General features: G+C 41.5%; 1 protein-coding gene across 4 annotated transcripts in view; it reads right to left on the minus strand.

Moving 5' to 3' along the window:
• Positions 1-20781, minus strand: part of LOC127599143 (MAM domain-containing glycosylphosphatidylinositol anchor protein 1) — a 178670-nt gene extending 157889 nt beyond the window's left edge. For 2 of the 4 annotated variants that reach the window (XM_052062843.1, XM_052062840.1), the window contains exons 1-2: positions 20323-20781; positions 18853-18942 (exon numbers count right to left, since the gene is read on the minus strand). In XM_052062843.1, the coding sequence (XP_051918803.1) occupies positions 18853-18919 (67 nt within the window). In that variant the 5' untranslated portion in view covers positions 18920-18942; positions 20323-20781. The remainder of the gene's footprint in view (positions 1-18852; positions 18943-20322) is intronic. The other 2 variants (XM_052062842.1, XM_052062841.1) reach the window with 2 other exon arrangements.
• Positions 20782-23356: the final 2575 nt, after the last annotated feature.

Consider the following 23356-nt stretch of genomic DNA (forward strand, 5'->3'; position numbering starts at 1 on the left):
TCTTTTTTCTTTCTATCCACATTCCTGCTGCTGGAGGCTGTAAATTTCCCCAGTGAGGGACAAATAAAGGATATCTTATCTTATCTTATCTTATCTTAAGTTAACTTTTACACGGCAGCAAATATGAGCCATTAAAAGAAGTGAAACTTATTTCACACAGTTCTAATTTAAAAGCTGTGAATTTGAAAGTTTGAAAAAAATTGTTGTGAAAGAGTATCAGACAATCAACACCAAAACTGCGACAAATAATGTATTTTACTGTGTCAGGTATACCGTATTTATACTCCAGTCAATGCAATACAAGATGTTATTTCTCTTGCACGTGTCGGCGCCTCTTTATGAGATGGGTGCTTATATGACATTGCAAATGCGCTGGCATATGCATTTTTAATGGCTCCTATGTCTATGTGCTTTAATTACTATTTTGCATGCCCGGATGATAATGGTTTATGACCAAGTGACACAGACCATTAATGTAAACAAGTTTGTTACCATGCCCTTTGTCTTCATTTTAATCAAGTCTGCCTATAATAAATGCCTTACAACCAACTAGGCAAAAAGTCAAGTAATGTAAACAAGAACCTCATCGGTGAACAAACACAGCGGGAGTTTGAAATGCGTATCAAATTGGCAGCCCTGCGATCAGCTGGCAACCGGTTCAGGATGTACCCCGTCTATTGCCCCAAAGACCGCTGGGATAAGCCCCAGCATGCCCACGACCCTTGTGAGGTGAAGCTGGACGGATGGATGGCCAGTTCCTACACACAATTACGTCCCGTCGTTTAGCCCTACGATCCCCCATGTCCTGATAAGACTCTCCATTCTTCGCCCCCGCCACCATCATCCTCCTCTGCCGACTTCCTCTCCACGGCCCGCTTCAGCACCCGCGAAACAACAGCGGCGCTTTCAATAATTCACTTTCCCCCCACGAACAGGTTGTTTGCATCGCAGGGTGCCGCGGGTGGGAATGCAGAAGCAGAGGAAGAAAGAATGAAAAGATGGAACAATGAAGAATGAAGCAGAAGATAGATGAGTGCTTTAAATAGCAAGGCCAAAAGTAAAAGAGAGGCAGGATATGGTTGGAAGGTAAGAAAGTAGGGACCCATCTGTGACATCTCATTGCGGCCACTGTTGTCTGAGCAGGTGGGATACCGAAAATGGAAGTATGCCATCCAATTAGACAACACATTGAGAGAAGGCTCCCTGGGCACAGAGGGGGATCAGGAAGAGATGTGGACAGCCAGCTTGGGATGAGCCAAAGAAGCAAGAGGCCAGCTCCCCTAATGCTGAAACGTTTGATTCTGCTCATTCCAAACGCATTGCTTGCTGATGTTGCACAGCAATGAGAAATTGTTTCCAACATAAAGAATAACAAGGACAAATTCTCAAACAACAGACACACAAAGAAAAAAAAACAACAGGGCTGTGTCCCCTGTATTTACTTTACTTAGCATATGTCATTCAAGACGAGGACAAAAGCAAGAGACTCCTGCAATGCCGACAGTGGAGTATAAAAGCGCGGCATCCAAAGGTAAGCTACAGGAACAGATTAAATTAATATACATTGTCAAATGTATATTACACAAAGTTGGTTTACAACTTGAAAAAAAACACAAGGTAGCACTACCCGATTATGCCAATGGAAAAATATCAACTTTCTACATTATATGTAATATTTCAGGGACAGCGATTACTAAAGTGCACAGCTTACCACGTTATCAGGGTAAAGGGGGCATGAAAGGGTTAATGCAGAGTTGTGGTTCAATAAATCTGCATAAATAAAATTTGGGAACATGTCGAGCTAACTTTCCCTGTCCTTTGTATCCGATGTGGGACAGCAGAGCAAAATTCAAAGACAACCCCCCACCACCCAAAAAAACTGCCGCTTTCATTACACATTAAAATGAAATTATCTGACATGAGAACAGAAATGAAATTCTGCCTAGCAACAAGTGCGACGATGAAGAAAAAAAAATTCTCACACATTTGGTTCAGTCGTGATTTGGTTGCAAAGTCTCATCATGAAATGGCGTGGTTCAGTTCAGTACAGCGGCACAATTGAGTAATAAAGAACAGCAGACAGTAAGAGCTTGGTAGTTTACTTAAATTGTTCATCCGCCATCATATTATTGACTGTGTTAAATTCCTTTAGGATGTCAGGTTTATTTTTAAGTCAATATTTGTAACCATTATTGACTCTGTTTTTTTTTTTTTAAATGACCCAACGTTCGACAAACTAACAGGGAATATGTTTAAAAATAGTTTTCCCAAACAAAAGTAGGCTCCTTCTTTCTTTCATCACTCATCATTTCATCATTGCTCCCGTTTCTTTTTCATTCGGGGAGCCTCCCGTCGATATGTCTCGCTGTCTCCTGAGAAGTAATTCTTCTTTTAGCTTCTCCGGATGCCCTTTGCAATGTCGCTCTCACTGCTCCTTTGTCTGCTTTTAATTTGACTTTTCGTCCTGCTGAGCACCTTTTCTCCACAATATCGTAAGCTAGGTACCTGTCACTAGGAACTGAATGGCTCTTTGCTTGAAAAGGTGGAAACTTCTGATGTAACGCACAATCGATCCATCCCTTATCTGATCCGAAACTTGAATTTTTGTTTTTTTTTAAATGACAAAAATGCTCACACACCTTTTTTCCGAAGGACAGCAATGATATGCATTTAAAGTCAAACTGGCCAAGGTCAAGAGACTTTTAGAATTGAAATAAATACATAACCTCGGAATATACTGAAGAGATGACAACTAAAGAAAGTCTCTGACTATCTATGATCATAACAATTGATGTCATGATCAAATAAATGTACCCAAATGCTTTTTGTGGAAATAGCATGTAGCTGATTGCAAGATGGCTATTAAAAGACATACTCGCCAGAGAGGCTTACTCTGCTAAAAGTAAACACTAACACTATAGAAATGCCTACCAGTATTGTGCCTATTCCGGTTTCACTGTATATGTAAATGTATAATATAAGATACATTTCAGGGATTTAAACCATGCAGTTCAAACACATAGAATCCATTTCTAGAAACATCCGCAGACTGATTCAATGCGAATGCTTTGACAAACAACAAGAGAAGGTGTTTATGTTTGCCAATTTCATCTACCCTGAAACAGGCGATCGTCGATGTGCATTTACTGAAGCACCCTTATTTGGTTGGGCATGCCGACAGTGAGCAAAGAACCCAAATGCATAAAAATGATGTAATGACCTTGCTACTCAGAGGATGAGTGTGATTTAGCATGGCAAACGCAACAAAGCACCATTCAACATACATTCTTTAAAATTGGATCAAAAGTGACCAATTGCATGCAGTTTGCCCTAACGGTTTAATAGACGAACGCTCAAATTCACAAAAGCGATCCAGTGGCTTTTGCATGGCGCTAGCTGATAAAAATGGAGCAAACAGAAAGCATTTAATTCACTAACTGCGCTGCCAAGCAGATTGTGTCTTGGTACGCCAGCGTTATTTGCGTCCATTTAAATGAGCTAATATAAGCCACCTCAATTCAAATGAGCCTCATTGAGAACCGTGTAATTCAATAACACCAGCGCTAATGGCCACCTGCTGTTTGAGTGAAGCAATAAACCCTGGTATAAATCTGGCCCTACTCTGTGAGCTTCAGAAAATAAAACATTTACGACCATTTTTTGGATTTTGTGGGCATTATATAGCGCCTTCCTCTCCATCGTCTGCCATGGTCGTTGTTTGCCAAGGTGTTGTTGATGCACTCTATGTACTGTTCAGGTGGTGTGGCACCTGCATTTACAGATCACAGTAGTACAAGCCTGGTCTCGACCAGTTAAGATTAAAAATCCACCCTGTCCAATGCGGACACAAAACCAAGTAAAAATACCTTGAATTTCGAGACGAGACAGCTCTTGAGATCTGCAACACTTCCATCAGTGGCCTTTGTGAATTCAGTGTGAAACAACAATTGAGACAAATGTACTACTATGGAGCAAAATAAAATAAACTGCACTGAAGAAATAAGTGTGAAACATTGCAGAGGGACAAGGTTCAAATGTGCTCAACCGTTAACTTTTTCATGCCTTTGTGCAGACAATCTGAATTGCTATTCATTCCCTTTGGCATCTATTTTAAGACGTGGACAATGCCTCTAATGTGAGGGAAGCTCATTATTTGGGCAAATTTGGGCTGTATTGCAGGAGTTAAAATTGCCCAAATCCGTATTGGAAAACATCACAAAGGGCCCTCGACTGGCCACTGTAAAGACTGCTGTCTTTTAATTTTAAGTATTACCGGTTTGAGCACGTTTCCTCATTATTTCCCACCCACCCTTATTTGGTTGGCCGCTTGCTGCTGTTGCCTTGCTTGTTTTCCCCTGTCAGCCCTTCAGCTTCTGCTTCCCAACGGCTGTCTGCAGATTTCAGCCACAATTGGGCCACTCATCCTATATACGAACTAAGTGGAGAGGTGGGTGGATGCTCGCCGCTGAATCAATCGGCGCATGATGGCGAGGACCTGACAGCGAAGATAGAGATAGCGGCTGTGGAAAAAAGGTCCATGTTGCCGAAGAGAGACGAAGAATAATCTTGAGAAGCGTTGACAAAGATGAGTATGGACAACATTTATATATAATGTTAAGGAAAGAGAAAGAGGGTTGTAGAGAAGGAGTTTCAAGATGCGAGATGACGGTAAATTGTTTCATCAGGGTTCGTGAAACCTCTAAAGTGAAGAGCCCCTGAGGATGTACAAGTCAGAAATTGACTAACATTTGCAGGGAGAAACCCTGGTCATGTCTCTCCATCTCTCTGGCTGGGGAGAGGGAAGTCTGTGCTTCCCTGCTAAAGCTACTGCCCCCGTGACCCAACCCAAATAAGCGGTAGAAGATGGATGGATGGACTTTTTCCCTTTCCACCAGTAATGTTAAATATGTCAATTATAAAATAGTCCCGTTATTTTGGATTTTATTTTAAAATGTATTTTTATTAAGTGAAGTCGAGAAAGATAGTCTTTTCCTTGTTTATGTAAATGAAATGACTCGTTTGTTTTAATTAAAATAATCATGGTAAGTCAAAAAGATTGTCTTTATTTTATTTTCAATGAAAACAAACTTTATTCCGAAATGTTACGGTTAAAAATGTACTTCCAAGTGGCTGAACAAGGTGTCATTTTTGTTTAGCTGAGTTGTCAATATGTGCTCAGTGTTATTATTAGAGCAACTGGTACTATAATCTACCGGTAGTTACTTTTGAAATCAAGTATTCACTAAGTAACTGTGCCAACACTTTGTGGATGATCGCTTTAAAAACGTTGGAATGGTGCTTTTCTCATCGGAGACGAAGAAGTCAAAGGGACAAGGTGCATGTGGTGTTTGTGACCTCATCACTTGTTGCTTGTCCACATCCAGCAAATGGCTTTCAGATAAATGGTTGTTTTTCCTTCTTCCCCAATATTTATTTTGTGGAGCAGCAGAGGCCACTGCGTGATATTTGAGCTCATCGTCTCATATCACACAAAACCTACCCATCAAAAGGGGGAAAAAAAAGGTGTGTAGCCAGACCTTGCAAAGCACTTTCAAACTACTTTATGCAGAACTCAAGCCCACTTGAAAAGATCCATATTAATACTTCAAGATGTTCAAACATGTCAAGCACCAGTTTTAAGTCTTTTTCTTGACATGTGAAACTTGTCCTCGTTGGGTAAACTTAAGAAGAGCAGGTTGAGGAGATAAACTTCACTGAAACATTGCCAACAAACACCATCTCTATGTGAGTGAGATATGAGATCCAATGGGGGGAAAAAAACATGGCAAAGTGTGAGCTCAGAGAGCTCAAATCTCAAACTGAGAGAACGATTTTCTTTTTACTCAAAGTGTCATGGGGTGAGGAAAGGGTGTGCAGCGGAAGGAAAGTGAGAGAGGCTGAATTATTGAGGCCAGACGTGTGTCGGTGCATGAGGTACATTCACAGCGATGATGCCTCCCTGCTGTCACTAAGTTTAGAGCCAGGAGCGCAATGTGGCTGTTTTGTTGCTCAGATTTGGGGTTTTAACAGGATGCTGCGGTGCACTTTCAAAGTCACCGTTGGTGAAAATAAACAATACACACACACACACCAAAAAAAACAATGGTTGTGGTGACTTTCTGTTTGGCCCATCACAAGTTACCGCAGCAAGTCACTCACTAATATTGTTTGGCACAGTTTTTCTGTCAGATGCCCTTCCTGTTGGAACTATCCGGGCATGGAGCCGGCAGTGGATGGGTACTGCAGCACTGACCGAGAATCGAACCACCATACTGCCAGAGGAAGCAGAAGAACAAAACTGTATTATTTCTTATTGTGCAATTTTTATTTTTATTTTACTTTCTCTCACAGCATGTCACAGTGTCACACAACCCAAAGGAGAGATCCCACCGCTTTATAGTAGGGTTGGGCAATTAGGGGAGACAGAAAAGTTTGATATTGAAATCACCATTTAAAAAACTATTGTTCATTGATTTCAAAATGACTGTAAATATTAAATATTCACCCATCCATCCAATTCCCAAAGCGCTTTATCATCACAAGGGTCACGGGGGGTGCTGGAGCCTATCCCAGCTGTCTTTGAGCAGTAGGTGGGGTACACCCTGAACCGATTGCATATTTAAACATTTTTCTTCAATTATAATGTCTTTTTTTTCAATCGTCAGGACCCCAAATGGAAATCACAATTTTAATTGTGCAGCCATACCTTATTGTGATGCGAGTGGGGGTACATCCATCCATTGATCCATCGATTTTCAATTGCGCTTGTTCTCATTAGGGGCTCCGATGAGCTGGAGCCGAGCCATGATTTTACACCCTGAATTGGTTGCCAGTTGATTGCAGGGCACATACAAAAACAACTACAGTATTCCAGGGATGATAAACCGGAGGGCCACGGGACACAGAATAAAGAACTCTGTGCCAGATTTTTAACGTGCTTAATTTGTCATGAAATAAGGAGGAATTGGGCCCCAACTGGCCGTGAAACATGACTGTCAGTCAACAGTCCAATTACCGGTAGTTTGGGACACAGCAATGGGGGTTTATTTATAGACATGGCTGTAAATAAAAAAGCCCCAAAAAAAGTACCGTAATCCACCGTCCAATTACTGTTGGACCTGACTGATTTGGTGAAGACCAAAAGGTGGCATCAAACTTGCGTGAGCGAGGAGGAGAAGACAAGACAAAGCAGAGGAGGGGACTGAAGGTGAAGGACGTGAAGGAGAGCGAGAGTGACAGCGGGAGAGACGTGCGGGAGGAGGCGGGCGCTCTGATGTGAATCGTGTTCGCGCTGCTGTTCACAAGCATCCTGTCATCTTCATGAATAAGTCACATGCCAAATGCTCCCTGCCCTCGCCGCTCCATGCACGCCACCCACATAACACACACAAGCTTCAGGAGCAACGTTTTTTTCAATAATTGGAATTGAAATGGTGCGTGCCTGCGTCCAACTGTCGCCATCATCAAACTCTTTATTTACGGTAATGGAAAAAATAGGGGTAAATGGGGGGGATTGTGGAAAATTAACATTTGAATTGCGTGCAAATATTTGGGTCTTTGACGTGCCTGCCCACACTTTTTTCTGAAAGGGCCCGTGAGCGAGATGCTATGCATTTCGACCCCACAGTATTATCCATCTATCCATCCATTTTCTGAGCCGCTTTATCCTCACAAGGGTCGTGGAGGTGTAGCAGGGGGGACACCACGTAGAGACAAACAACCATCCGCACTCGCACTCACACCTAACGACAATTTAGAGTACTCAATCAGCCTGTCATGCATGTTTTTGGAATGTGGAACGAAACCGGAGTACTTGGAGAAACCCCACGCAGGCCCGGGGAGAACATACAAACTCCTCACAGGGAGGCCAGAGCTGGAATTGAACCCAGTACCTCTGCACTGTGAGGTCGATGCGCTGACCACTCCACCAGGCCGCCCCACAGTATTATGATAAATTGCACTCGTTATTGGCACATCAATATGTGTGGCGGTGTGAGCATCAGACAGTGCACGCCCCCCTCAAAACAGTCTAATCGGCAGTTGTGTAGAGTGTTCTATTATTCCTTGTTATTGGAGTCATAGACATGTCATTAAAACACATGGTAACTATTTTCCAGACTGAACAAAAGTATTTGCATCATACAATAAATAATAAAAAATGTGCACGCAGTTTCTGCGACGTTTTAACGACCAAAGGGGCTCCGCAGTAGAGCTAATTTGGGGCTCACAGTTCGTCAGGCAGGAAGTTATCCTGCCTGTTCTTATCTCATGATTTATAGCAACTAATTACATGTTGACGCATGTATTAATTACAAATGTGCAAACCTTTCGTAAGTATTCTCTTGCAGCAGCTGTCCACAAGCGATGCCCAAAGATATAAAAACCTCTTCAAGCTGAACCAGTAACACACTGTACTGCATGTAACCACCAATCCTAGCTCAAAGCTAATTTGTGTGTGTACCTTGCTGACACAACTAAGTTGAGAGCAAGGTGAGGGAATAAACTAGAGAGTTCATCAAAAGGTGAAAATACAGAACGTGAACCCGCCGTCGTCATCTTTGTTAAAGGTTGTCCTTGACCAAGTCGGCAAGGACAAATAGCAATGAAGAGTCACAAAAAAAAAAGGAGGATAATAAAAGTCATCGCAATTCTGTTAGCAGTAAAATGCAAAAGGGAGAGAGAGCCTGCTTATCAAACTCCGACTTTTGACTTCCTCCAGTCTAACTCGGAATATGCCCTTCGATACATCTCCCACAGTGTATGTATTCACACATTCTGTCAGTATAACTTCACTTCAAAGAGGAGTTCGAAAGTCAAGCGTGTTTGTTGATTAGCATCAACATTGTTAACCAGCGACTCTTCCTCAGACTTTGGCACGTCGTACAGTATTAACGTATGCCATGCATAACTCACCTTGTTAAAAACAAGCTCCTCGCACAAGTTAGACGTACACTTGGTGTCTCATGATAACGTTAAGAAAACAATGAAAACTTTCCCAACGAGAGAATCTTCTTTGCTCTTCTTTTCATGTCGTCCAATTCCGATAAACCTCTGCGAGGGTGACATCCATGCTTATCTCCATGCTAGCTAGCGGTGTTATTCAGGCCAAGGAGCAACAATTTAGAATGAATCTTCATGGAAATCACACAAAACCTCACGGGGGGGTGTCTATTAATTAATGTCAAAAACTAATAACATGAAAAAATTTGGTCAATTGATTTGTCTGCAAAACGTTAGGATTCTCGCTGTAATGTTTTTGTTTATGTTACATTTGGTTTTGTTCCCTCACATGCCCTTTTTGTCACCACCTGTTCCGGTCATGCTCGTTGTGTGTGTTTAACCAATCAGCTCCCTCAAACCTTTGTTTCTTGTCCAGGTGTTGCTCGTTGTCTCATCACATTGCTTGTTTTTAGTTCCCTGGGTTCTCTCAGTCTTTTTTGGATCATTGTGAGTGTCTGTGTGCTCCAGTCGTGTTTTGTTTCTGTCATAGGTTTTTGTTACTTTGGTTCCTTGTAGTTTTCAGAACTTTGTTCGAGTGCTTCAGTTCAATCCCCCCCGCTCCCCCCCCCCCCCCCCCCCCCCAGTGTACTACTGTTTGTATTTATGTTGAATACATCTTGGTCGGTTCACCCTGCTTCTTGGGGTCCTCTAGCTAGCTACCACTTCAATAAATGTGACACTCGCTTCTGTTTTAGCGCATGTTGCGATACAATTTTCTAAACTATAATAAAAGCACAGTATTCAAGTTGAAGATCTGTTTTGAGCCTCCCCGATATGCTTCGTCACGTGAATGGAAGGAAGCACCTGTATTTAAGATAAGAAAAACCTTTATTAGCCTCACAATGGAGAAATTCCTAATTCATAGCAGCACAGTTATGAAAGGAAGAAGTAGAAGAACAAAATATAGAAGCTGCTGAAAAGGCAGCCACTCTCGCGGTGCCATCTTGAAGTAAAAATAATTTGCTTCCTAAGAAGACATCCTCTTGGGGCCCAGTGCCCACCTGAAACGGCTACCCGTGGTGACCACCTCAAGCTGCCACTGGTGGAGACGGAAATAAATCAAAGCTCCCAAGACGTCACCTAAACTCTCTTATCCTTTAACCCAGGGTAGCAAGGCTAGTGTAAACCATGGTCAACATATCATTTCGGCCAGAGTTCTCTGGCTCTGCGGCTGACCCGCGGGTTAATAGAAACATTGTCAAGCTTTTATACGCGCTCAGCCGTAGACCGAGGAAGGGAGCGGAGCAAAAGGGAAGAATACTAGAGGAAAGAAGGATGACAGCGACGAACAATGTGCTGAGTAAGTGCCCAAAACAGGCAGCGAGCCATCGCGCAGCTTCTAAGCACAAAATGAACTTTGGCGTGAACAGTTTTTTTAAGCGCCATGTGAAAAGAAAATCTGATGGGGGGGCTGATGGCTGTGTGAGGAGGGAGCACAATGAGAGTGGCGCAAAGATAAATCAAGGCGGTGTCGATTGCACTGTCATCCTCACCAGATGAATGAAATAATTTGGACTCAAATGAATTCAATAATACCACACAAAATTGCTTTGGCACAAGTTCATCATTGCAACACGGACTGCTGAAGGACTTCCAAGCCGACAACTGACTGTCGGATAATTCGTCTTGCATAAGCCGTTGTTCATGTGCGGTTTTCTTGACGTTCTCTATATTGCTCCATCTTCTCATTCTCCGTTCCTGGTTCTCCATTTTCTGTAAGTAGTTTGCCTGTGTTTATTGTTACACTTTGGTATTTTCACGATTGGGTCATCTTGTCGTTTGATGACAATCGTATTTTCCTTTGCTTTCTGCAGGCACATTTGGTTTCTTTTGTTTTCTCCCGGTATGTCTACCCTCATAATTTGTACTTTGTCGGCTTTGCGGCACTTTTTGCTGTCGTAAATATATTATATTTATATGTATTTTTCTATATCTTTATCTGAGTTTACATTTGCAGCCCGATTTTGTTCCGCAACCATAACGACTCTGAGCCTTAACCACAATCTCATTCCTACAAGTGAAAAAAAATAAGTTAACCACTGAATACTCTGCCTTGACAACAAGTGAGGATGCGTAACTGAGGGTATCTGAAGGCGTCAGGCCAATTTGATCTAAATCAAGATCTCATTCATTTATTAAGATCATTTGAAAATTGAATGCCTCAGTCAGTGTTGTTAGAGTGTTAAATTTAGTGAGAATATTAATTACACCACAAATACCAATGTAGTTGGTAGTATCTGGCATTTTTGGCATTCAACATTAAGTGCTGATTTTAAGGATAAATAAGGCCTTCATCGTCAACATTTTCAATGTTGACAATATTCAATTTTTTTATTTTGTTTTTTTTTGCCTGCACTTTTTTTGGGCCCTCCGAATTTTACGTGGACATTTGAGAAAACAGAACAGGCAGCACTTTTAAAATACAAGGACTCTCATTTAAAAATCCTCAGACGAAAATGTCACTTAAGATTTTCTGACAATACAGATGACATTCAGGTAGAAGATGCAATTTGGGGAAGAATGACTTGATCGGGTTTGTGTGTGTGTGTGTGTGTGTGTGTGTGTGTGTGTGTGTGTGTGTGTGTGTGTGTGTGTGTGTGTGTGTTTGTGTGTGTGTGTGTGTGTGTGTGCGTGTGTGTGTGCACACGAACGCATGTGAGCTAGAAAATGTTATAAGATTAGCATCTCAAGCTCCAGTCTGGTCCTATCGCCTTCTCGCCTTCCTTCCTTTCCTCTGCCTCAGAGCTGCAGATAAATTATAGATGCTTATTAGTAAAGGGCAATATTCAGCATCCCAAACAAACTGAGCGGCGATGGACATGAAAAGAGGAAGCAACCAAAAAAAGTGCTGATGGTGAGATCGTGAAGAGTTAACTTTGGAGGGGAGCCCGTGGCTGGGAAAGGAAAACCTGGAAAGATTTTTTATTTCTAGGCCAACTGCAGAGTAAAGGGCCACAGGCCACTTATATAGTGTATGTTCATGTACACTACACCTAAAAACATACTGCTATGAGCCTAAACAAGTGTCTTGTTTAGGCTCTTTGTCACTTTTTCCCTGCATTTGATGTAATAGCCATATTCCCAAATTGAATAAGTTAATAGAAATTTTACCCAAAATGCCCCGTAAAGTTACAGTTAAGTTTTGAGTCACAAATTATGTTGCTGATGGTTCTGCAACTCGGCTGGGATACATGTTATTGAGTGGTTCTAATCGGACAAGGCATTTGTGGGGGGTGGCAGCAGTATTCACACTCTCTATTTCAGTCGAAGTAAAAATACCTGTGTAAAAAATACTTTGTCGAAGTAGAAGTACGGATTGTAATTCTGTATTTAAATAAAATGTTTTTTTTAAAGTGCAAACCCTGAAATGTATTAAGGTACGAGACAATTTTTTTTAATGTTTTGTCATCATCCATCGACGTTTGAAAAGAGTCAAAAGCCCATTTTGACAAAATAAGGAGTACGAACATCTTGTCTTCAAATGTAAGGACTAATACTCAAAAGCAGACACAAAACTACAGACTGAAGTCAAGTAGTGTCAAGTAAAATCAGAATCAGAATCAGAATCAGAATCATCTTTATTGGCCAAGTATGTAGAACACACAAGGAATTTGTCTCCGGTACAACACGCTGCACTAGTATCATCGTAAGCAACAAAATCATTGAACCATTTTAGAGTATACCAGTAGTTTTGTAGTACCAAAACTACTGGTATACTCTAAAAATAATCCACATAAGTAGAGCAATAAAGTATTTCTACTTTTTTCCTGCACTGAGATATAATTACATCCATTTTGGAACAAGGCTGTAACGTAACCAAATGTGAAGTGGTTACTTTTGCAAGGCAGGTTCATTTTATGTCCCGTAACAAGCACATCTTGAAGCATCTTGCCAACCTGTCGACAATGGCAGTTTACAAATAAATCAATGCTATAGTGTCCTTGTGAAGAGTGTTGTTTCCCACACTGCTACCCAATAACACTTTTGTTCTTCATTAGTGCGTGTGTACGCGCGTGTGTGTGTGTGTGTGTGTGTGTGTGTTGGGTTGAAGCAGTTGAAGAGTCAGTTCCTGTGTGAGAGTCTCAAAGTTAGGAGAATCACCCCTAATCCTTCAGTAAATTGAGAGTTAGCACTTGTGGGTGTCACTTCATGCGTTTAATGCCTGCGGATTATGTACTATGCACATTAAATGGACGGGAAAATGCATAAATGCAATATAGAGGATGGACGGGGGATTTACCGGAAACTTATTTTTTCATAATTTAAAAAAGTTCTGAATAAATAATTTTTGACTGTAAAAATACACAATGATAAAAAAACACACACACACATAGAACACTTATAGTGAAAAAAAAGCTACTGTCATATTTTTTCAAACTGTCAGTTTGCCCTGAATACATTGGTAAAATTATCTGTTAAAAAAAATAATAATCTGACGTCTTTGGCACCATTTTAAACATTGAATATAATTTTAAAGAACCCACCGTGTCAGAGAAAAAACAACTACATTGAGGGAGAAGGGGTGACGGATGTGTCAATCATTTGCCATTCCCTCGTGGCCACGAGCCACAACCTCACACTGACCTCTTAGCTTGGGCTTCAGGAGCTTTGCTGACACTGATGGAAAATCAACCAGTAGATTTTTTTTTTTTCATGCCCAACTGTCATCGAGTGACATCCGAGGAAAAGTGTAGCAGTTGCTTAAGTGATGCGAAATTAGCAACAACTCTGCACGACTGGCATGTTCGTCACCTCTCTATGATTTATCAAAAGATAAGATATCCTTTATTTGTCCCACACTGGGGAAATATACAGCCTCCAGCAGCAAGAATGTAGGTAGAAAGAAGAAAGAAGAATAAAAACAACAAACACCGTTCAATTAAGTGCAATATAAACACAAAATGGATAAATCGCAGTGCTATTGATTGCTCATTGATTTGGTAATATTAACTAATACTAACCAAAATAACAACCGTGGGTAACGTCAGCTTACAGCGCACATCAAATGGGGGAGGGATTGGTCAAAGGTGGCTGTATTCAAATTTAGCTAACAGTCTCAAAACTGCACACTGCCTCTTGTTTTACCATTCGGGTTGTAAACGTATGAAAGGTCAGATGTTCTGATAATGTGCAGGCCAGAAGAGAAAGACTTGCTGACCATGACCAGCCACCACTGCAAAACCCCCAAACTATGATGGGAAACAAGTGGCAATGTGTTACATCAATGTGTCCAACCTACGGCCCAGGGGCCATTTGTGGCCCACCATCCATTTTTTGTGGCCCGCAACATGATAAAAAAATAAAATAAAATAAAACAATTAAAATAGTCATTTGACAAAAAGGTGGGCAGAGAGCGACGGTTGGTTTTCAGATAAAGATGTGCCATTCATATGAATGAATTTGTATATTAACTTTCTCATTCAAAGATACAAATAAACCACTTATGATTGAAAAGAATACATTATCTTCAAAACACTCCAATGAATGAAGATAATTAAATTTTAGAGGCATAAATTGTTTCTTCCACTTTGAGCTCTATTGCTGATTAATGAAGACATCATATTAATGATCCTCAAATAACTCTTTCAAAAAAAAGTTTGTTCTTTTCTTGCGGCCCGGTAGTCCAGTGGTTAGCACGTCGGCTTCACAGTGCAGGGGTACTGGGTTCGATTCCAGCTCCGGCCTCCCTGTATGGAGTTTGCATGTTCTCCCCGGGCCTGCGTGGGTTTTCTCTGGGTACTCCGGTTTCCTCCCACATTCCAAAAATATCCATGGCAGGCTGATTGAACACTCTAAATTGTCCCTAGGTGTGAGTGTGAGCGTGGATGGTTGTTCGTCTCTGTGTGCCCTGCGATTGGTTGGCAACCGATTCAGGGTGTCCCCCGCCTACTGCCCGGAGACAGCTGGGATAGGCTCCAGCACCCCCCGCGACCCTAGTGAGGATCAAGCGGTTAGGAAGATGAATGAATGAATGAATGTTCTTTTCTTGATTCTGAATGTGGAGATGGGATTTGGCTGCTGTTAAGTGCAGAGCGGTGTATATTCTGTGAGATAGACGGCTGTTGGCCACCCCAAATACCTTGGAAAAAATATTCAACTATTTGCTTTAACACCTTTAACCGAAAGATGATAATATTAACGAGAAAGTACAAACAATCGATACCGGCAAATGCTTTCTTCACTGACTTTAGGGTGTTTGAAAAAGTTGTGTGTAGCCCTTTCATCCTCCCATTTTTCTGTATACGGCCCTGAAACCCCCCCCCCCCCCCCCCCAAAAAAAAAGTTTGGACACTCTTGTGTTGCATAGTCCTGTTGTGTCGTACTGACTACAAAAATGTTACATTTGTTCTATCAGCACACACATTTGTGACAATGTGACTTTCTCATGTTAATCTGAAACCATGATGCCGCTGCAAGAGAAAGCGCGCTTTGATGCGCCAGTCCCTGCTGAACCAGGAAACTGTTGCCATGTACCGATTGCTATCCACACACACACACACACACTGGGGCAGAAGTGATGAACGCCTGCATATGTCCTCATGGGCTGACAGAGGCATCCAAAGCTACCTCAAGAGAAGACAACAGTAAATGAAGCTCACACTCTGAAATCCATCAGGCACGCTCACACACTTTGCCTCCCGACGGACGCCGCGGTCGCATCTGTCCGCCGCGGCGAGTGAGAAACAATTACAATGTGAGGAAAAAGACGCCTGCCAACGTTTTGGGCTCTCTTTTCCCTAGATTCTCCTCTCCTCGTGGTGACTTGTGATTGAGGTCATGGTGAAAAGATGTCTTCTTAGTGTACGATATTCCCAAATTCACCGCCCTGAGAGGACCTGCGGCGGCTTCTCAATGCAGCCCGGTGACGCTCCCACAATGTTCGTGAGTGATTCATCCCTTTTTGTACCATGCACACATACACAGACCAAAAAGCTCTCACAAATATCATGGACAAGAAAGTAACTGAGGCTGGTTTTGACCCCATCTGTGAATGTGTCACACAGCCCACAGGACTGCAACACACTTTTTGTGAGCCACAAAAAAAGAAAAAGAAAACAGCTCGTCTATGAGCTCGGAAGAAGCAGTTGCATAGCAAAGGAGCTGGCCCAAAGAAAGCAGAAGCCAACTAAGCAGCTGCTCAGGACCTCCTGGCCACCAGGGTGAGCCCAAAAAGCACAATGACTGTTTTTATTTTGTTTGTTTTTACATATTAAACTGATTAATTGTGTTGAATGTTGAATGATCAATTCAGTAATTCCAACATAAGGGAACAGACGTGCAACTTGTATGGCAGAGGAAATTCTCTTTGGATTTAAACGCTGCTCTGAATCAGTGGAGGTGCCATTATTTGAAGCTTTTTGCACGCAACTGAAATTCTTCTCATCTTTCATGATGTTTTAAGAAAGCTACAGGTGAGAAAATTTGAGTTGCATGGAGCAAACAGAGGGCTTCTTATTTTTCACGAGTGGACATGCTACAGCAAAGTCCAGATTGTCAGCGTTAACCCCGCGATGGCTCATGACAAAGCCCATCTTCCGCCACCGCAACTAAACAGACCTTGTTTACGACGGCTGCCACAATGCCTCGAACATCCCGGTCGCAGTATCCAAGGCGACGGATCGGCTCGAGTTTGTTTGCTTTGAGGCGGGACACATGGCCAGACCGTCACCTGTCACTGAGGAAACTGTCCCTCACTATCCCTCAACCACACCTGGATTACTCAATACTGAATTCATTGTGACTATTTGGAAAGGTAAGTTCCTGAGCTGCGAAAGTGTGTGCCACGAGATGATGGAACCTCTGACGTTCAGTATAAAAAAAAACAAAAACAAATGAAAGACAACCACCCTGAGAAATATGCTTGCAAAGTTATATAACTCGTCAGACTCCAGCATCACCGTATAAAACATGATGCGGCAGGTTCATCCGCATCTCATATCATCTTCTACGGCCCTGATTCTCCAGGTGGGGTTAGGCGGCTTCCCTCCATTGGTTTATGAAGAAGTGCAGAAATAAACGTTCAAACTCTGCAGGAGGTGAGAGTGGCTTGAACATTTTGATCCAGTGATTTGTTAAGAACAGTTCAGTTGTATTTAACTTGTAAGTGAAATACATTTGCATTTGACCTTTTGGACAAGTTTGTTTTCATGCATGTGTTTTGGTACAATTTCAATTTCGCTCATTTGTAATACGATTTAATGGATGTTGATTCTTTCTCTCCTGCTCTCTCACTGTCTATCTCCCTCTCTCACCCCCCCCCCCCCCCCCCCCCCCCCGGGCTCAGTCAGGGCAGACAGCCACCCCACACTGCGTCTCAGTTTATCCATTCGGGATTCAGTCGCTCTCTTGATGTGTGAGGAGCACGTCTCTTGATCTGTATATAAAGTACTTTGAGATATCATGTGTAGAATGAATATAATGTAGAAATAAAACCTAAGTGAAATTAATTATCGACGTGAACACGTTTTGTTCGGTTTGGGTTTTGCCAGTGAAAACGTGTCTTTTCTGAGAGTGAAAAAAACCACCTGTAACATTTAGTTACACCAAATAAAGGTCCTAGTGGCCATAGTTTGACTAGAGTCGTTCTATTTCTAATATGTTTTTCTAATGAGAATAAAATGGAGCATGGCTACGTTGTAAAACAGATGAAGGAACTCTTATCCATTTCTGGAAACTGCACACCTCAAATGTGTAACTGTTTCTCTTTGGTCTTTTTCTCTGATTTGAACTGAATTGATCAGAATTGGTTCAATTTTCACACCATTGTGTCATTTCTCGTTTCTTTGGACAAGGTACAATTGGTCTGGCATATCCATACAAATGATTATGTGGAATGCTCTGCTGTTTCCGACATTGTTAAATGCTTATGTCACGTTCATCAAAATAGTGACAAGTGTTGAATTGCCTTTCACCATACTTTGGCATGAATTCTTCATAGAAGTCGTTAACATCAAAACGGTTGAACAAGTTGTCATAATATGGGGAGCATATTTCTATACATTTCAATTGGGACTATTTTTTCCCAGCTGAATCTTGACTTTTTCGAAAAAAGAGAAATGTGCAAAGTGGTACAGATCAACCATTTTTCTGAAATAGCTCATTGCAAGTGAAGATAATTCTTGTAATATGATGTGAATGTAAATTTGCGGCCCAAAGTAGGAAGACTGTCTTGTGACTCCTACAGTGTTGCATACACAATTTACCCGAAGCAGCTCGTCCCATGTTCACATTTCTTTTTTTTTCAAATGACTTTTTCCTTTCGGCTATGCGCTGCCTGTCTTTTCTTTTCCGTATTACCGTGAGACGCTTTGTCAACAAATAACGACCCAAGCAGGAAACGTGAACTGTGAATCTTGCCCGCTCTCTTACAATCAATCTTCCACATACGCAAAGATGTAACTTTCAATTTACAATGCTGAATTTGTCCGCATAACTTAGGGGGCAGTTTACATCCGTTCAGAGTACACTGTTATTTTGGCAAGAGGACAAAGTGATTTGACTGTTATCTGTGCGCAATGACACAAAGGCGCCTCCCTCTCCGATGGCACTGAAAGGTTCAGTGATGCGAATATTTACTTTTGAGATATGTGTGAAGGATATGAAGAAAGACTCGAGTAAACTGTGTGTAAACTGGTTTGACAAATGCACTTACTGTTTTGCAAATTTCTATTCTGATCTGAGACGTACCCAAGCGACTGAGAAAAACTACAATTTGCTGTTGATCTCATCCAAAGCAATCATTTTCCACAGCCTTAACGAAACCGCGAGACAACAAATGGCTTCTCAGTCCAAATGGATGCTGGACTTGTTGAAATACCGTTCAAATAATTTGTAAGACATCTCAATTCTTACCGTAAACACCTTGGCAGCGGGCAAGGGGATAGATGCTAGAAAACAACAAAATCCACAAAAACTCCATCTTCAGCTGTGCTCCGTCATAACCTAAATGAAAGAATAGAAAGGAAATCCTGTCACTTTTAAAAAGCTGAGTGATTTTTGTCACACACACACACACACACACACACACACACACACACACATACGCACACACACACACACTCACACACAAAATGAAAGAACTACTACAGTAAACCTTTTTGGCCAATTGTTGGGGTTTTTTTTTCATTCTAAACCTTTAAGCCGTGAAAGTAATATTCCTGAACAAGCTCCCACTACACGGCCTACAACATTTCATTCAATTTAAAGGGCGGGTAATTCAATCACAAATGGTGGATTATAGGAAGCTTACAAGCAAGGCATGTTAGCGCATCAGAGACGGAACATGCATTGTATTTGGGAGCATTTTAGCGTGACTATCCTCTCGTCATTGTGAAGTAGGTCCAGTTCAGTACCGGAGCTGCGGATTGCAGTAATCATAGGGGATGCATTTAATGCACACACACAGGCATTTGCTATAATCAAAAGAGACTAAAAACATGAACATCGTCAAATGACATAAGACTTGCCCAAGCTATAGCATCTTCATTTTTGGTTGAAACTGTCAGATGTGTAACAATTTTAACATGTTGAGTTGTTCCTAATATTTTGATGCTATAAAACTTAACCAAAATATTAGAGACCCACTTTACGATGCAGTCCAGTTCCCAATGAGCAAAACAGTAGTGAAATAACCATTACTATGATCATATGTGTCATATAAGGAGTGCCCTCGTAATTCGTCGGAAAATTATTTCTTGACTACACATCGTGTAGGTTTGCTCAACTATCTATGCCAGTGGCGTATAGGGACAGGCAGAGCAATTAAATCCTCTTCCACTTGATCGCAGTCATAAACCTGCGTATCCACTTTTTGTTTGGTGCTGTCCCATGAGATTTGGTTCAATAATGTAAAATGTTTGACTTGACTCCAAATGTAGGGAAACACTTTTACAAAGGCATTTTTGTGCATCCAGCTCTTGAATCGTAAGTGTGCAGGTGTCCCTAATTATGTGACCAGAGGTTTGCCTGTTACTTCGCAGCTTCTCACTGTTGGAAATCTCCAAAACTGGAGGGTGGAAATACTTTTCCTCAACGAAGTTGTAATGTAAGATGATCAAAGTATTTTTTAATTACTGTAAAATATTCATGCGAGTTTCAAAATAGCACTGCACGACATGACGCCAGTTTATTATCAAACGTCGTGTGCTTCTCATTTCTGGTGAGGGTAATATCCACCCCCCTGCCCTCCAAAATAATTTTAAATGCATGCAAAAGTGCGTGCAGATTCATGCTGCACATAAATCGTTTAGGAGGGGTCTTGGATAAAAACGTATGTCCACTAGTCAGTGAGTTCACTGGTGGCCGCGTGCCCGTCTATCTTACCTCGGTGCGATCTTGTGGGTCAGCCACCTCCCCGGCGCAGCGTGCTCTTGCGGGCTCAGCTCACAAAATTCCACCGCTGCCGCTTCTGCACCACGAAAAAAAGTTAGAAATCCTCCCGGAAATCACTTGGATGACTTGAAAGAAATCCCCTCAGTCGTTTTGACACTTTCACACCAGATCCAATCCAGGCTGCCAAAATACAAACCAAAAAAAAAAACCCCAACGCAATAAAACCACTTCTCACACAGTCCTCCAATTGTTGTGCGCAATGGACGGTGTAACTCTTACAAGGCTTGTGTGTGGCTGTGGGTGTTGGGGTGGAGAGGCGTAGACCTCCGCTCTGGTGAGGAGGCTCAATCAGAGCCGTGTCTGTGGACTCCAAGTGATGCTGGCCAAGTGCGAGATGTGCGCTGACTGAGAACGAGCGCGCCTGTCTGTGCGCAGAGAGGAGAGAGAGAGGAGATGGAGAAATAGAGAGAAGAAGGATGAGGAGAGAGAGAGTGAGATGGGGGGCGGGGATAACAGAGCCCCCACAGTACTGAGTAGACGAGGAACAAGTTGTCCAAAAAGAACACTAGTAGGGAGCTCCCCAATGGGTCGCCATGGAGTGTTGTGCACCACTTGGGAGGAGTTCAACGCCAATTAAAAATTAAAAAAGTTTTTCTTTTCCCCCCGTTTGGGATGGGGGACATAAGTGTGTGTGTGTGTGTGTGTGTGTGTGTGTGTGTGTGTGTGTGTGTGTGTGTGTGTGTGTGTGTGTGTGTGTGTGTGTGTGTGTGTGTGGAGGGGGTGGGGGATAACTAGTAACCCCTCGCCTGTAACATGCAGTAGCCAGGTACACTGATGACGTCCTCCCCTCGCTCTATTCCTCCAGAGAGTGGTGTACTTACATGTTGGTCCACAAGAGGGCCGCCTTTCAGCTCAATACACAATCAGCTGGACTTGGAGCCTCCTCAACGCTCACCTTATTTGGTACACTACCGGCACAATACGAGAGCTGTGTAAATTGAGGCATTCGTTGTTTTTAGTGGATAGCTCTACTTTACGAACGGCAAAAGGGGAGATGGAATCCTTTAAATACAGTTTTATTAAAAGGGGGGAAAGCGTCTGCTCGAAACTAAAATCACTTCCTGCTTCTTTTCAACAGCCAATCAGAACCTATGGACATAAAAACATGTCTAAGCAATTATTAAACAACTGAATATAATGTAAGTTTTTTAACATGAAAGAATATGATGCTCAAACATAAAATGATAATATTTAATAATATAACATAAGCTTACAGCTGTATAAAATATCAGAGGTACTGATATGCCTTGTTACTCCAATTTACAGTATAATTATATACACAGTTTTCACCGATTCCATCCAGTTATGCCTGAAATTCAGATAATGTGACAAGGGTCCATGTCCCAAGTAAGATCAAACAAGTGTTTAATGTTTTGAGCATTGTGGCTTCAATTATTTTGGATAACATATACAAATGGAATGCACTCGAATATGACCCGTAAGCCAATGAGCAAGGTCCCTACCTGGGAGGTCAGCCATATGTTCATTAGCAAGAGAAAGGGAGGGATATTCAACTATTTTTAAAATCTATAATTCAAGGTGAACACATTGAAGTTGTTAAATACAATGCATGCAGACTAGAACACGTGGAACTCAAGTAACGCATAAAAAGCAACATATTCAAAGTAAAATGTATTGCACTGGAGAGAGTTTTTATATTTTTAGTTATGTAGACACATAATTGGTATTAAGATGTACAGATGTATGCGACCAGGTTATTATTGTTGTTTTGTCTCAAAATGTGGTACAGTTACTGTATAAAGGGGAAATCAAGTCAAAATGTTTTTTGACAATAATTCATTTTGTGCACCCCCGCTAGCCTAACACAAGTTTCTTATGAATGTTGCCACTTGCTGTCAACCGAAAATGACATCATAGTGCCCAAGGGGCTCAGGTAATGACCAATTATGGCTCACCTATTTTTTGGGTTTACTCATGTGACATTTGCAAGCTGAGCCCTTGGCACTATGATGTCATTTTCAGTGTCCACTTTACAGATGAAGATCTGATCTATGATAGCCCTGACCAAATTTACATCTTCCACCCATGAAGATCTTGCATTTCCTTAAAAATAAAATACATTTCATCATATAATGTTATCTTATTTTAAGTTTTCTCCAACAGTTTCACACTGCTGAGATTTATTTGTATTTGGTCAAACTAAAATAGCAGCACCAACAAAAAAACACTTGACATTTTTGAATCTCTCATTTCTTAAGTTCCTTGGATGTACTTATTGCATTTATTCAATGAGGCAAAGATTTTAACCTGAGTTCCTATTACATATTCATTTTTGCTTAGGTAACGTTTGCTTTATCATTTGCGTCCACCTCAAGAAGATAGGACACGTTCGGATAGATAGTTGGAGTCTATTTTAGTGCACTATGTTCATCTGTTAATATTAAGTATGGGTTACTGCGGTAATGTAAAGATGGAAATTGGCATTGACAGATAAACAATTTCCTGTTGTGAGTCACTTTGCCCTTAATTCAAACGCACACAAAAACACCCACCACCACCATTAATTATTACAGCCGCCTGACCACTTCATTACGTTCACCTGCACGAGTTCCATTTCAACAAAACATAATAATGATGTGCGGTTTTAAGAGCAGTAGCAATTTAACAATACTGTATTTTCATAATTGTGCTTGTTTACACTGCATCACAGTGAGACGCGCTCCTAATATTTTGACCCACGTATGTAATCTTCTGCAAACTACAGCAGCAATGACGAAACATAGTCATTCATACACTGAAAGTATATGCATAAAAAATACATTTGTGGCGACATTAGCGCAATTTGAATCGTCCTGCATCCCCTCAAAGCATTAATGAGTCTCAAATTCAATGTAGACATTATTCAGATAAAAATGCATTGTAATTTAATGCAGTGGTTAATATATGCTCTCAAGAAATGACATTGGACGCTAATGCATGCTATCGCATTGGGCTAATATTCTTG

The sequence above is a fragment of the Hippocampus zosterae genome, chromosome 4 (assembly GCF_025434085.1).
Source record: "Hippocampus zosterae strain Florida chromosome 4, ASM2543408v3, whole genome shotgun sequence".
NCBI lineage: Eukaryota > Metazoa > Chordata > Actinopteri > Syngnathiformes > Syngnathidae > Hippocampus > Hippocampus zosterae.